The 15652-nt window shown below is 49.1% G+C and overlaps 1 protein-coding gene across 2 annotated transcripts in view; it reads left to right on the top strand.

The window, feature by feature from the left end:
• The window catches only part of PLEKHA2 (pleckstrin homology domain containing A2), a 55453-nt gene that overhangs the window by 10747 nt on the left and 29054 nt on the right, over window positions 1–15652 (top strand). For both annotated transcript variants that reach the window (XM_061177337.1, XM_061177338.1), the window contains exons 2-3: window positions 448–611; window positions 14365–14421. In XM_061177337.1, coding sequence (XP_061033320.1) covers window positions 471–611; window positions 14365–14421 — 198 coding nt within the window. In that variant the 5' untranslated portion in view covers window positions 448–470. The remainder of the gene's footprint in view (window positions 1–447; window positions 612–14364; window positions 14422–15652) is intronic.

Genomic DNA, 15652 nt, shown 5'->3' with positions numbered 1-15652 from the left:
CTGCCACATACTTAATTCTCTCCAAAATCTGGTGTAGGTCCTATTATTATCCCCATTTTACAGATGCAGAAACTGAGGCATGGAAAGGTTAAACAGTTTGTGGTCACACAAACATCAGTAAGTGGCCAGAACTGGGATTTGAACCCAGGCCCCTGACCCAGAGTCTAGACTCACATCTTCCACGCATGTAAAGTTGCCTAGCACTCTGCTTGGCACGTAGTGGAGCCTCAGGAAAGTTAGTTGAATTAATGGATTTTGGTGACTGTTCATGGAACAGAGTTGACAGAAGTTTCCAGGGTCTGGTTGGGGTGGGACATCTGGGGCCCTGGGGAAGGACACCAGTGGGAGAGGGTGCCAGCCTCCCTTCTGGCAGAGGGGAGTCAGGCCAGAGTGAGGCACCCGCTTTACTCTCCTTCTCATGGCCCCTCCCTCCCTCCTGCCACACAGGGTAATGTGAGCAGAGCCCAGGAATGCCTTATGTGGATCGGCAGAACCGAATCTGTGGGTTCCTGGACATCGAGGAGAATGAGAACAGCGGCAAGTTTCTGCGGAGGTACTTTATTCTGGACACGCAGGCCAACTGCCTTCTCTGGTACATGGACAACCCCCAGGTAAGAGATGGTATGGGAAGGGGCAGGGCGGCCGGCTGCCCATCATTGCTGGGGGGATGCACACAGGGTTAGCCTCAAGGGCTCCCTCTCTCATGGGCAGCACAACCTGCTGGTCAGGAGGGAGGGAAAAACCCCACAAAGGCACGCGCACACACACACACGCACGCGCACACACACGCACGCACGCACACACACACACGCATACACACGCGCGCGCGCACACACACGCACGCACACGCACTCGCACACACGCACACACACGCGTGCACACACACGCACACACACGCACACACACGCTCATACACACACGCACGCATACACACGCATGCACACACACACGCACGCACACGCATACACACACACGCACACACACGCTCATACACACACGCACGCACACACACACGCACGCACACGCATACACACATGCACAGGAAACCATCCCAGATCTTAGCTGGAGGAGGAGGAAGCTCATCTCTCTCCTGCCCCGGGGGATCTGGTGTCTTTTCTCAAGCCTAGGAATTTAACACTTGAAAAAGTCCGGCAGAGGCTGGCTGGGCTGGATGCAGGCTCTGAGGCATGGCTTGCTTCCTCTTACCTCTGTCAGGAGTGCAGCCTCGTGACCACTCCTGCTCTTCCAGTCTGGGGCTCCTACCCAGCAGAGAATTGACCTGGTTCCCTGAACTGGACAAAGGTTGGACCTGTTTGGTCTCCTGCTCAGGCAGTCATAGGATCCTGGGTGGGAGGTGACTTTGGGGGCCACCCAGTTTGTGACAGATGAGAAACTGAGGCTCACATTGAAGTTGACTTTGGCAAGGACGCAGCAGAACGGGGTGACTCACTTAGCGTTTTGGGGCATCAGGCACGAAGACGGCCCCCGAGGCTTTATTGCTGTGCCCGGGAATCCCTTGAGTCATCACCAGTCTGGGAAAAAGTTGCTCTGCTCCTGATTTGGGATCTCAGGTCTTCTTTCCTGGCGCTGTGAGTGTGGTTCGCTCTTCCTTTCCTGCTTCCCTGGAGCAGTCTGGTGGGTCCCACACCCCTTCCCACCCCAAGGCCTGGCATGGCCTCTGGACCCAGCAGGGTCGTGGGTCACGGCCCTGTTGGGGCGGGAAGGGGTGTGGGCTGAGAGCTGGCTCTCGTTCAGAGACTTGGGCAGAGGAGAGTCTGAGTGTTAGGGGAGGGGTTTTGCTTTAAGAGGTGAAGTGGAAAAAATCCGGGTACTCACCCTCTAGAGGCCTTTGGCATTTGTCCTCTGGATTTGATGGCTGAGAGAAAATGCTATAAATACAGACAACGTACTCAGGTCACTGCCACTAATCGCCTTCTCTGGGAAAGACTTAACCCTAAATAGAAGCCCCATGTTTCACCCCACATCCCTGGTAAACCCTTCTGTGGGCGACTTTCATTTAACGTGCTAAGCGTGCAGAGTGAAACCTACACACAGACACTCCCATCCTTGACGTACCTGGAATGCTCGCCTCTTACGATGTTTTGGTCTTGGGTTTGCCTTTGGGCTCTGCTGCATCATTTTCCCTCCATTGCTCTGCACGGGTGCCCACAGCTGTGTCAACACATCTACTATGAAAGGAAGTAGCATTTAAGGTGCTGCCTTCCCACCGTTGGAGGGATTGGAATCAAGTCTTTGTTGCCAGTACACTTGGCTTCTGATGGGCCAGGGCTGAGCCCCAGGCTGGGGTCTCTGGGTCTAATCTTTTCCCTTTTCTCCCTTTGAGTACCTTCTCCTGCTCACCTGCCTTATTAGCTCAGGTGTTTCGAATGGATTTTTGTCCTGATTTACCTGCTTAGTGCCATGCTTCCTGCCAGGACTGTTGTTAACTGAAATTCACATGCTTGGGGAATCCTGCCCAGCTGTTGCCAGCTCCCTCCCGTGAGAGTGGACCCTCCTTCACGCCCTGGGCCACAGGCCGAGAGTCTTGCTGTTGGTGACGGATCACCCAGGACCACATTGCCACCATCTCGGATCTCAACTGTTGCCAGTGCTAGGGATTTCCCTTGCTGTGTCCTGCCCTCTGATTTGGCTGTCCCTTGGTTCCAGAACCTGCACTTCCCTCGGACGCTGTGCCTCGGGCCGCCTTGCTGGGGTCTCTGGGGTCAGCCTCTGCGGCAGGTCGCACCCTGCCCAGGGCAGCCTCCTGCACCTCTCTGCCCCCTGAGCTGTCAGGATGCTCTTTGTTCTAGAGCCTTCTTTGAGTTTGAGTTACAAATAGAACTTGTGGTCCCTGCTCAAGATTCTTTACATTTTCCCTGGAAGCAGAGGTTTTAGCTGGCTTGGCAGATGCCTAAAAAAGGAGAGTCTTGCTGTGACATAGCAATAGTTCAGAACATTTTACTTCTTCTTCTTCAGTGGTTAGCTTAGCTCTTTGTTGTGTTAACGCCAAACAGCCGTTCCAACTAAAGGGTAGATCTTTTTTGTAAGTTGTAAAATGGTATCAGTGAGCATTTATTACTATGTGCCACGCACTGTTCTAAAGACTTTATTGGTTTTTTTTTTTTGAGTATATAAATGATTTTACTGCATAACAGTTAGTAGGCATTTTGGATACAATTAATCTAACTTGGGACTTCCCTGGTGGCGCAGTGGTTAAGAACCCGCCTGCCAATGCAGGGGACACGGGTTCGATCCCTGGTCCGGGAAGATCCCCCATGCCGCGGAGCAACTAAGCCCGTGCGCCACAACTACTGAGCCTGCGCTCTAGAGCCCACGAGCCACAACTACTGAGCCCGCGTGCCACAACTACTGAAGCCCGCACGCCTAGAACCCATGCTCCGAAACAAGAGAAGCCACCGCAATGAGAAGCCCGCGCGCTGCAACGAAGAGTAGCCCCCGTTCACCACAACCAGTGAAAGCCCACGTGCAGCAACGAAGACCCAATGCAGCCAAAATTAAATAAATAAATAAATTTATTTTAAAAAAAGTTACTCTAACTTTAAGACTTTTTCACTTTTTCTAAATAAAACATTTAGAAAAATGTTTTTATTATCCCACTCTCTTATATTTTTAATTTATTTATTTAATTTTTATTGGAATATAGTTGATTTACAATGTTGTGTTAGTTTCAGGTGTATAGCAAAGTGAATCAGTTATACATATGCATATATCCACTCTTGTTTTAGGTTCTTATCCCATATAGGCTCATTGGGTTTTCATTTCATTCCGACAGGTCTAGTTGGTAGGCATCATTATCCTCATTCTAAATGTGAGGTGGGTGAGGCAGAGAGGGAAAGAAATTTGCCCATGGTTTTGTCATAAAAAAGTGACTGAGCCGGTATTCTAACTCTGGCCATCTGAATCCAGCTCGCCTGCTATTATTGCTGAGAATGAGACAGTCATCCTAATGCTGCTTGGGAGGAAGGAGAGCTCTCAAAGGGGAGTCTGTGATTAAGAAAGAGAAGCTGGGGGACTCGCAGGGCTGGGAGGTCCTAGAGGGCAGGTGCTCATCTGGCTTTTGATCCAAGTGTCCAGCATTTGATAAATGTGAGCTCATTGAATGAATGAATGAGGCTATCAGAAGGGATGCCTTTGTGAAATGCAAAGTGTCCAGCACTGCTCTCCTGGGACTGGGGATGGAGTCTACACCCAATGCAAGCTCTGCAAAGTGGGGCGAAGCAGGGAGCCAGGAGTCAGGAGGAGATGGATGGGAGGTGACCCAGAAAAGCAAACTGTGGGGGGAGGGGGGTTGGCCTTTCCCTGTGGAGAAGGACATTGGGGACTGTGTGTAGTTACTGAACATCTTAAGTTTATAAGGAAAAGGAGACACCTGATATAATAGTTTAGGTATTTAATAGGCATTAATAAGCAGGATTTTTTCTGAACTCAGGTCTTTGATCTTTGCCTGTTTAAACCACTTGGAAGTTGGTGTTTGGGAGCCTGCTTTTACTACCACTGCTACTAGTATTACTAACTGCAGGTTATACTTACTGAGTGGTTGCCATATACCAGCCGTTGTGCGGAACGCTTGGCATGTGTTATCTCTTTAGGTCCTCCCAGTAATCCTGGGGCCCGGGGACTCTCTCACTTTCTCTGCAAGGTGCAGAGATGGTCAGCGGCTTTGTTCAAGGCCAGGCAGGTGGTAAGTGCAGAGCGGGCACTGGAGCCAGGTCTGTCTGACTTCAGCGTCTGCACGCTTCATCTTTGTCTGCCTCTTTCCTCCAACGGATATGTGTGCTCCGTCCTGTGCAGGGTCCTGAAGACGGTGTGGACGGGAATTCAGAGAGGTCTTTGCCACCAGGAAGCTTCAGGTTTAGTTGGGGAGATGAAAACAGCACACATAAAACTACAGTGCTAGTGGTTGCTGAGGGGGGAGAGGGGCAGGGGAGGGATGGAGTGGGAGTTTGGGATTAGCAGATGTAAGCTTTTATATAGAGAATGGATAAACAACAAGGTCCTACTGTGTAGCCCAGAGAACTGTATTCAGTATCCTGTGATAAACCACAATGGAAAAGAATATGTTAAAAAAAAGAATGTATATATATATATACACATGTATAACTGAATCACTTTGCTGTACAACAGAAATTAACACAACAGTGTAAATCAACTGTACTTCAATTAAAAAAAAATAAATTTACTGGTAAACAACAACAACAAAAACAAAAGGCAAAAAAAACCCCTACAGTGCTAAAAATCCCAGTCCGTCTTTATTATTTTAAAAAATTTTTTTAAATTTTATTTATTTATTTTTGGCTGCATTGGGTCTTCGTTGCTGCACATGGGCTTTCTCTAGTTGCAGAGAGCGGGGGCTACTCTGTTGCAGAGCACGGGCTCTAGGCGCACAGGCTTCAGTAGTTGTGGCGCATGGGCTCAGTAGCTGTGGCTCACAGGCTCTAGAGCGCAGGCTCAGTAGTTGTGGCGCACGGGCTTAGTTGCTCCGCGGCATGTGGGATCTTCCCGGGCCAGGGAATCGAACCTGTGTCCCCTGCATTGGCAGGCGGATTCTTAACCACTGCGCCACCAAGGAAGTCACCCAGTCCGTCTTTATAACAAGGTAGCGTATCATTAAAGTGAACAGCGCAGATGCCGATAGTTTGGGTGAAGGAGAAGGGGTTGCAGTTTTCCCCTGCGGTCCAGGGAAGATGTAGGGCCTGGAGGTGGAGTCTCAGATGGAACGGTCCCAGGCCTGGGAGACAAGAGATCAAGGATCAGGTCCTGGCTCTGCCACTGAGTTGTTTTGTACGTTAGGCATGTCATCGTAGGCACTTTGGGTGATCCTTAACCCGGCTCTTCGCCCTTCTGTTTCCCAAGTGGCTGAGACTAGAGCAAGACCTTTGAATTCAGCATCATTATTTAACACATATTTGCTAAATATGCCCCATGTGCCAGGCACCAGCCTAGATGCTGAGGCTGCAACAGTGCATAAGACAAAGAAGTCTGGGCCTTCATGGGGCTTGCACTATAAGTGAGGATATAGAGGATTAGACAAAATTGCGGCAGGGAGAGCTGCAGGGCACCCCTTCAAGGAGGGGTGGCTTAGATCCAGGTCTGCAAGGATGAGCGAGGTTAGAGTCATTATTGCTACAAGCGATTCACGTTTGTAGCGCATTTTACAGGTTTGAAGTGTTCTCACTTATAGTATCTCACTTGACTGTCAGGCGCCTTGTCCTAAGCACAGCGCAAGGGGACAGGAGGGCACCTGTGAGGGAAGCAGCATCGCTATGGGACAGAGGCAGCGCCCGGGAGGGAAGGCGAGCTCGCCTGCTTGGAGCGTGTTCAGGCTCCAGTTCCCCAGAAGGAGACCCTGAGACCAGGACTCACCGAGACAAGGATTTGTGGAAAGTTCTTTATTAAGGAGAGAACTGGGAAGCAGGACAGGGAAGGGGAGGGAGCCCGACGAGGGTCTGAGCTCAGGCCGAAGTCGGCAAACGCTTAGCCAGATGCCCCAGGGGACCTGCCGTGAATCAGGCCCAAGAGTGGTCCCAAGGGAGCTGGCTTCGCACACCGCACTGTGGACGGTCATGGTCTTGGCTGTACGCAGGGGGACGGAATGGATCCAGTAACCTGAGGACAGCCCTTGGAAGCAGAGCTGCAGCAAAACGTCAGATTTAGGAGGCCAGTGGCATGTCCACTGGCGGGATGGTGGTGGGTGCGTGTCGGGGGTCAGCGTGGTGGACCAGGTACAGCCTTGAGTGCCTGATGGAATTTCGAATCCATGTGATAAAGTATGAAATCAAGGTTTTTTTAATCCAGGCAGTGGTGGCACCAAACAGATAGAGGATGAAACCCATTAGCTAAAAAGGACCCTATAAATGGAAAGTTTCAATACTATTGACTATGGCCCCTGATTTGGTTCATGCATTTAAAAATCAATCTGCTGACAATATCAAGCACACAAATAATTCCTGAATAGAGACAAACATGGGCTGGATTTCCTGCCAAACATTACGATGATATTATGGCACCAGCACATGTATTTAATTTAATGTTGGTCCCTATCATGACAGAAAAGGTGAAATTTCTTAATTAGCCTGCTCTACTTTATTACCAACCGAGTAACCAACTATGTTTTAGTTGCACGGGGATGCTTACGTTCAACTCTTGTGATGCCCACGTGGATAGGTAATTGCGAGACTAAATTATATAGTCCCGGACAAAGGATAAACAGAAGCATGAAAACAGTATTGCACTAGATAGTTGTCCTTGTTAGATTTACTCTGTAGATTGTATTTTCTCTCTTTTGCCAATAAATACTCAGATGCTCTTACTTTACAAAGGCCATGATGTGAATTATGAATCATCATAATATCCAAAAAGATAGCATTTCTCCTTGTAACTCTGGGGCCCCGATAAAAGCCCTTTGCTTTTTGCTTTTTTTTTTTTTTTTTAAAGCTGAAAGCCGTTCTTTCCACTGAAAGGGGCAAAGAGCTTCAGCTGTATTACAAAAAGATGGATATTTGGCTGCATTTTAGTAGAAAGAATACAGAAGAGTGGTAGAAAATGATATTAACATGTAACATGGAATGGACAATAGTTTTGCCTTAAAGGCTGGGTGAAAATTGCTATTTTTTAAAAAATTGCATTTTCTGTATCAGAAACCTCCTTGAGCAAAATTTGGCTGAAATCCAACAATGTTTAAAAGATGTTTGCATCATATGCTAAACCTGCCAAGAAAGTCAAAATGCCAAGAAGCAGGAAGATAACTTCCTTTAAAAAATGGCCAATACATACACATGGTATAAAATTCTAAATGTGGGAAAGTTGATTTAGTGACACGTTTCTCCCTTCCACTCCTGGCCCCCAGTCACAGGTCCCCTAACTAGAGGCAGCCAGGGTTTCCAGGTTCTTGTGTGTCTGTCCAGAGATATTCTCAGCACATATAACCATCATGATAACTTTCAGATCTTTATCAGTTTTGGGGGCAAAGTGTTGTTAATTCATGGATTTTATGTAATTGGTATATTAACTATCCATGGAGACACGTGATTTCAAGGGTTAAGTGGAATTTCTGGCCTGTTTTCGTCCATACTGGGTTAGAGTAGAATGCAGAATTCCTTTGGGGAAAAAAACTCCAAAAAGAAGATTTCGAGCAACAGATTTTTTTTTTTTCATCAAAATGCAAATTCTGCTTAGGGTAAATTATTATTAAATTAATGGTTTTAGAATTAAAATGTTGTATGGACTTTCTGAGAGTTAATATAAAATACTGTAAGTGTAGTTTTGTTTTATGCGCTTTCTATAGTAATCTTACTCTTTAGGGCGATTCTCGTTTTTATAACAAGATGTACTTTGTTTAAATTAAAAAGAAGTAAAAATTAAGAAGCACTTTGGGACAATCATGTTAATAGCTAGCACTACTGGATATTAAAGTCCAAGCAGCTAAAGAGATGGAAGCTATGAAACTTAGCAGAGGTTTTACTAATGCAGAACCATGGTGATGACTGTTCTAAGTTTTCTTAAAATTTGTCTTCGGTTATATTGTTGTTAAGTTTTGCTTTAGATTGTAACCTTCAGCATTTGTTTAGTGTATCTATTATATACATCTATTTTTATATAGTTATATATCTATTTATATACAAAAGAATGCCATTTTATTATTTTAAAAAATGTCTCTAAGGCAAAGCAGGCAATGGTGTGTTTGAGAGAAGGGCTGCATATCAGATTTTGCTTCAGAATCCATCTTGTTAGTTACATCAGCCAAGCACAGGACAACTTGATGAACACGTTAATTTGGAAACACCCCTTTTTTTGAGCCTCTGTTGTCTCTACCTCTGACATTGTTGCTGTGAAGATTAAATAAAGTAATGAATGGGAGAGTGCTTTGATAAACTCTAAAGCACTACAGAGGTGCTATTTGTTAACGTTTGTTCTGGCAGTGACATCAGGATGGACGGGGAAGTGGGAGGGCCTGGAATTGGGGAAGACAGCGAGGAATTTGTCCTGGATTTTCCTGGGGTGTCTGCACGGTGGTGGTGCAGTGGGAACAGAGAGGAAGGGACAGATAGATCTAAAGGCCGATTGAAGGAAGACGGTGGCAAGCTTGGTGACTGACCGAAGGGCGAAGTTCAGCGGTCAAAGGCGTGGTAACCTGGTTGACTGTGGGAGAATGTGGAGCGGCTGATGGACGTGGGGAAGTTGGGGAGGGAATCATTTAGAGGGTGGAGGGGACGTGATGATTGAGTTTGAGGCAAATGTGTTGGAGGCTGAGTTGAGGAAAGGGGTGAGGAGTGGGCTTATTGAGTTTAAGGTCCTGACTGTCTGCCAGGCACCCAGGAGACACATAGGAGAAGGTCAGAAGGCCCAGCATCTCTCCTTCCCTCTGTTCGCTCTCTGAATCCTGGTCTTCTGGAGTTGGCATCCAAGAGCCAGTTTGACTAGTTCTTGCCCTGCCCAGTTTGGGCAACTGTTTAGGGCGTCTTGGTGTAACCCTGCTGGTCCGGCTCTTGTATTTACCTTTCGATGATAATCAACTCTTAGATAATGAGCAGGTCCTGGTAGATGTGAAGGACTGTCTCACAGGAGGTGGCCTGGTATAAAGAATATACCTTTATACCTGGTATAAAGGCCTGGTATTTGAGAATCAAGAAGGGCTGGGTTCAAATCCTCGCCTGACTACCCAGTACCCATGTGACCCGGAGCACTTGCTTCTCCTGCTCCATCCCGAGTTTCCTCACCTGTGAAATGGCTTGTTAGGATGAACTGACAGTGTGCAGCAGCCTTGGTGCAAAACAGACTCTAAACGTTTGTCAGTTTCCGCCTTCCTTTCTCGGGCTGTGCTTTGCCAAAGCACCTGATTGACTCTGGGAGTTCGGACCTCTGTCTGTCTTCACTCGGCTCCTTGAGGAAGTCATTTCCCCAAGGTGAGGCTTAGAGGACTCGTGGTGAATGATGGGGTGGCCGCAGAACCTTCTGGCTCTGACATTCCATGAATTTAGGAATCTGTAGATAGGTCTTCTGGTCATTTCTGTGTTCTTGTTACTCTCACTAGAAGATGGGGACATTTTTCTCTTTCAAGAAACAATGTTGCTTCCAGAAAAAAGGCTTCCCCTGGGAGGTGTGTCACATCTCTGTGGGCACCTCAGCTCCTTCCTTGGTGATGGGAAAGAATCAACCCCCTGCTTCCCACTCATGGGAGTGAGAGGTCCCTTGAGGCCCTTGGTGGCAGGAGAACCCTTGAGCAGAAAGCAAGGGTTGGCCACGTCTTCCTAAAACCATCCGTCATTAAATAGGAACGTGCCCTGTGCCCTACGTTGTTCCAGAAAATTTAGAAGCCCCAGAAATGGACAGGCTGCTCCTGACTCACAGACACCCAGCGTGGTGCTGGGATCTCCTTTCCTCCTCTCTGCCCACTGCCCTGGCGTCTGCCTCTTCCCTCTTGGTGATGGTGCAACGACAGGGTGACTGGCCTTTCTCACCCGCTGCTGGGTCTCTAGTGCAGAGTCAGCAGGCCCAGCCAGAGTCTGCAGCTGGGGGCCTGAGACCTGGCCATAAGGTGGAATCACCTTCGAGCTTCAAAAACATACTGGTGCCTGGGCCCTACCCTTTATGTTAAAACCCTGGGATGAAGCACGGGCATTCTTTGTATGAAAATGTCCCCAGGTGATCCATACAGGCAGCCTCCCCACCAACCTCTGTCTCCACTCCCTGTCTGCTGGCCCCTCCCTAACCCCTTCCTCAACTTCCTCCCCCAGGTCCTTGACTCCCTTCTACTGGGGACTCTTTCCTTTCGCTCCCCCCTGCACCCAGTTCCTGCCCCAGGACAGGGGAACTGCAGACTCAAGTGACACCCAAGTTCGAACTTGAACAGGTCTTCTCGAAGGCACAGTGTTTGCCAGTGGTAGAGAGAAGCTGTCCTGGTTGTCCAGTATCCTATGAGGGTAGCAGGTTTGCGAACTTAACCACCATGCAAATTGTGTTTTCATTTAAAAATCGAGTTGTCTCCTGGGTAGAGGAATAAGATGCTGCTCATGTCCTCAAAGTGCTTAAAATCTAGCAAGAAGAGACTTAAACTCACAGTAAAATACACTCCAATACAAAACTCAGGGCTGGGGACTTCCCTGGCGGTCCAGTGGTTAGGACTCCGCACTTCTACTGCAGGGGGGCACGGTTTCGATCCCTGGTCGGGGAACTCAGATCCCGCAAGCCACACCGTGTGGGCAGAAACAACAACAAAAAATCCAGGGCTAGATTTTGTCATGTAGACCAGTGTTCTCAAACGTGGGCCTATTTAGGGGATGCTCGAAAAATGAATGTGCACTTTCTGACCATATTCCACTTGATTCTGATTCAGTGTTTTTTCGGGTGAGGCTTGAGCCTGGGCCTTTTAAAACAGGCTGCCCGGGAGAGGCTGACGTGCACCAGAGTTGGAGGATGGCGCGCACGAATTCAGGCGGGGGCGGGAGGGCAGGGCAGGCTGCAGCGGTGGACAGCAAGGCTTTGTGAAGGCAGGGCCTCCCATCCTTTCCCCGGAGAGATGGTGCTTGCATGGGCTCTGACACCTGGCCCTCCCCAGGTGCTGGCTCCTGGTGTCCTTGCCCTGACATCTGGCTGCGAAGCACTCTGCTCAGGCAGCTGGCACATTTTTCCTGGCCCGGGAAGTGTCTGCCCGGGGCTGCCATCCTGGCAGCGAGCTGTTGTCATTCATCTCCGAGGTCCAGCAGTCGGAGTGGACGCTGAGCCATCCGTCTGGATCGAGCCTCTGTGATCTTGGCGCTATTTTCTCCTGTCACCCACTTCCCCCTGGGTGGGGAGGAAGGTGGAGGGAAGCTGCATTTTCAGACATGCGTCAGATTTTCCTGGCTCCTCATGGTGGAGGGAGGTGCCTGTGAGCCTAGGAGCAGGCAGGCCGAGCGTGGGCCGTGGTGAGGGGCGTGGGGACACCCCCGTCCCAGGGTAGCTGGGCCGGGAGACTGATGTGGCCTTGTCTCTGAAGCGGGAGAGCTCAGGGGGGCAGGGGCTGAGGGTGGAGCTGCCCTCCCTCTGGAGGGTAGGGGGGATGAAGTCATTGGAATGGGATCAGCTCGTATCTGGCAGGACGCACAGGTTAGTGTCTGAGTGGCTCCCCAAATCCCACTTCATCGCTTGTAATTCAGGCTAAGGCTCTGGAGGCCTTCAGGCTGCGGTCTGGGGTGAGGAGAGCAAGTTGAGCAAGAGTGGCCCTGAGACTTGGCATCTGCGGCTTGTAATTAGCGCTCTGGGTCGGGGATGGGAGCTGCCCTGTGCTGGGCTTGCGCTGTTTATTCTTATGTAACTCTCACAACAAGCTTAGGAAACAGGGCGGATGAGCCCCATTTTATAGGTAGAGAAACTTGCCTGAGGTCCTAGGGCGGTAATGTCTCAGCTGGAATTCCAGCCGCTCAAGGGTTTGAAATGACAGTGTGCTGCGTCTAGGGCATCAGCGTGGAAGTCAGGAGACCCGAGCCAGTTGTGTGACCTTGAGCAAATCCCCTCACTCATGAGTCACTTTCCTCAAATGCAGAACGGGGGCTGGGGGAGGGCCAGGTGCCCAGTGTCCAGCAGAGGCCTAGGGTGGTTCACGGCCTCCTCCGGGGCAGTGTCAGCTGCTCACTGGCCTTTTGGGGTGCTGTGGCTCCTTTATGGACTCTGATTTAGGGATACAAGGCCTATCTGTCATTACCCAATAGAGTTTTTTCTAAAAAAAAAAAAAGAAAAAACAAATGCAATCACTATGTAGTTAAAACAAATGTGTAAATCTAATCGTCCATATTCAAAATGCTAAATCAGCTACTCAAAAGCAGCTTTTAGACTTATGGCCTCATTTGCAAAAGGGGGGAGATGTCCTTTCTAGATTTCTCTCTAAATTTCTTGAGCTCTGAGAATCCTTTTGTTGTGGTTTTATCCCCATCCATTTTCTTGTGAATAGGAAACTTCACACATTGCCTTTGCTTCAAGTGATGCATGTTAATTTAGGTAATTGGGCTTAGAAGGACACTCCCCTGCCACCTAAGGTATTTCTTAAGGGCAGTCTCCTGGAATGACAGGTCTTTTCACCACTGACCCTTTAGGAAGTTTACTAAATCCCCATTGTCCTAGATTTGCCTCTGTTTATTGCTTTGAGAAGACCCCAGGTCTTCAAAATGAGGGCTTCCAGGTTATTCTTTGAGGCCTCTGGCAGCAGTTTAAGAGGCCACCAGGAGATATGGACACGTTCTCAGGTCCTTGTGGGATTGGATTTGCCAAGTTATAAATGAGAAACTCCACAGCTGTGATTTCTCATCTTGGCCATTTTTTTGGTACGCTACCGCCCGTGTGTCTTCATCACTTCATTTCTGACAGTGGAGAAGTTAGAAAGCCAAAGAGATTGTGCCAGGGTAGAATATTGCCAGACAAGGTGCCTGTGAGTTTCTTGATGTTTTAATAGTGCACTGGCTTAGTGTTTTATAGTGTACAGACATCATTCCATTTGGTACTCGTAAGTGTCCTTTGAAATAGACTGAACAGCTATGTTTTTTTCTTTTCTTTTTTTTCTATATTGTGTGAACCTGTACCCTATTTGTTAAGAAAAGAACTTGAAGAATTTTATATATATATATAAAATAGCTAACACTTGTTCAGAGTCATCTATATACCAGGGACACTTCCAGGTGGTGTAAATCTATTAACTCATCCTTAGAACTGTCTGGTGAGGTAGGTACCGTTATTATCCCTCTTTTTACAGAAGGGAAAACTGAGGCTTAGCGGTGAAGGAACTTATTCACAGTCAAATGGTGGAGGCCCCAGTTTTAACCACTGTACTAGAATACCTCTCTATAATAAATGAGACCAAGGGAAATGTTAAGTCCACATACCCACGGCAAGAATTATCACTATTTTACAGACAAGGAAAGTGAGCTGAAGAATAGGTAAGTGACTAGAGAACGAACTTATGGTTACCAGGTGGGAAGGGTAGGGGAAAGGGATAGTTAGGGAGTCTGGGACTGATGGGTACACACTGCTATATTTAAAAAGGATAACCAACAAGGACCTACTGTGTAGCACAGGGAACTCTGCTCAATATTCTGTAACATCCTAATTGGGAAAAGAATTTGAAAAAGAAGAGATACATGTATGTGTGTAACTGAATCACTTTGCTGTACACCTGAAACGAACACAACATTGTTAATCAACTGTACTCCAATATAAAATAAAAAATCAAAAAAGAAATAGGTAGGGTGACTTGCTCAAGGTTGCAAAGCCAGAAAGTGGCATCAACGGAACCAGAATCTTGGTCTTCTGTCTCTTAGTTGTGCTTCACTGCCTCAGATAGCATCCTTCTTAAAACGCAAAACATGTGTCTTTCAGAACCTGGCAATTGGGGCAGGAGCCGTCGGATCTTTGCAGCTGACCTACATCTCGAAGGTAATGTTGGCCTGGAGCTCTGGGGATTCATGGTCCGTGAGTAGGTTGAGGATGTAAACCAGAGAAAGCGTCACACCTCGGGCATTGGCATCTGGGGATGTTGCTTGGCCATAAAGTGCTCCCCTTCCTCACGGTGGCCCGTGGAAGCTTGCGGCTGACTGGGGCGGGGTGGCCTGTGGTCAGCAGGTTCTTGGAGGGTGGCCTGCGGCCTCTCACTCCTGGCACCCAGCAGTCAGTGATGCTGCCAGCTCCCGCAAAGGAGGGATGGGGGATGGGGGGAAGAGTGGGACGTGACTTTTTTGTAATCGGGACAAAAAGGAACACAAACACAACTACAAAAACCCTGGTGGCTGGAAAGGATTCTCCCAAATGGCGTGGTTGCACTGGCGTGGCTCACAAGGAGCGAGGGCTGCACTGGAATTATATGCATCACCTGGACGGGATCACTGTGGCGGGGAGGCTGCGAGCGCCCCGAGGAGGTTCCCAGATGAGCCAGGAAGCCATTCAGCAGCCAGATAAGGGCTGGAGGGTCCGGCGGGCAGGCCGACAGTCCATCCCCTCCCTGGTCCTGTTTGCACAGACAGGGCGAGAGCAGCCCCTCTTCCGTGCTGAGACCTGGGTGGGGCCTGGGGCTGGCTGCTGATGCCCAGACGTAGCTGCTGAATTCAGCTTTGTTTCGCGGCCCCTCCCTGGAGCAGGCACCAGCGCTGAACTGTGGTGCAGCAGTGATAAAAAAAAAAGGCCGGGAGATTTAGAGCCTCGTTAGAAAGAGGAGCTCTGTCCAGTGAGGAGAGCCAGGTGGCGCCCAGCCAGGACCGAGGTTCCGGAAGGCCTGCTCTCCCCACACACCCCTCACGTCAAGTCTCTTGGGGACCTCGGCTTCCTTGTCCATGTTCTCCCATCCTCAGGGGGATGAGGCCCTGATCTGAGTGGCCCCTGGCTCCTTTTTGTAACAGGCTTCGGGAGTCCTTGGGCAGCCCTCCATCTCAGCTGGGCCGGAGGTGGGAGCAGCTGCAGGGGCTGCAGGCCAGAGTCTGGCAGACACAGCCGGGTGCCAAGGCAGAAGCTGCAGGCAGTGTCTGAGCGCCTTAGAGGGAGCAGGGAAGGACCTGGGGAGGGGGAAGGGCCTGTGGAAGCAGGCAATTTGCATGCCTTGTGGTTAGAATGTGGCCGCCTCCCGGCCCAGCGGTCAGAGGCCTGGGCCCTCCTCTCTTCTGTCCTGTCTTGCTGA

This window comes from Eubalaena glacialis, chromosome 20 (assembly GCF_028564815.1).
Source record: "Eubalaena glacialis isolate mEubGla1 chromosome 20, mEubGla1.1.hap2.+ XY, whole genome shotgun sequence".
NCBI lineage: Eukaryota > Metazoa > Chordata > Mammalia > Artiodactyla > Balaenidae > Eubalaena > Eubalaena glacialis.
Note: the sequence above shows the minus strand (reverse complement) of the source record. Positions and strands in the feature narration are given on the sequence as shown.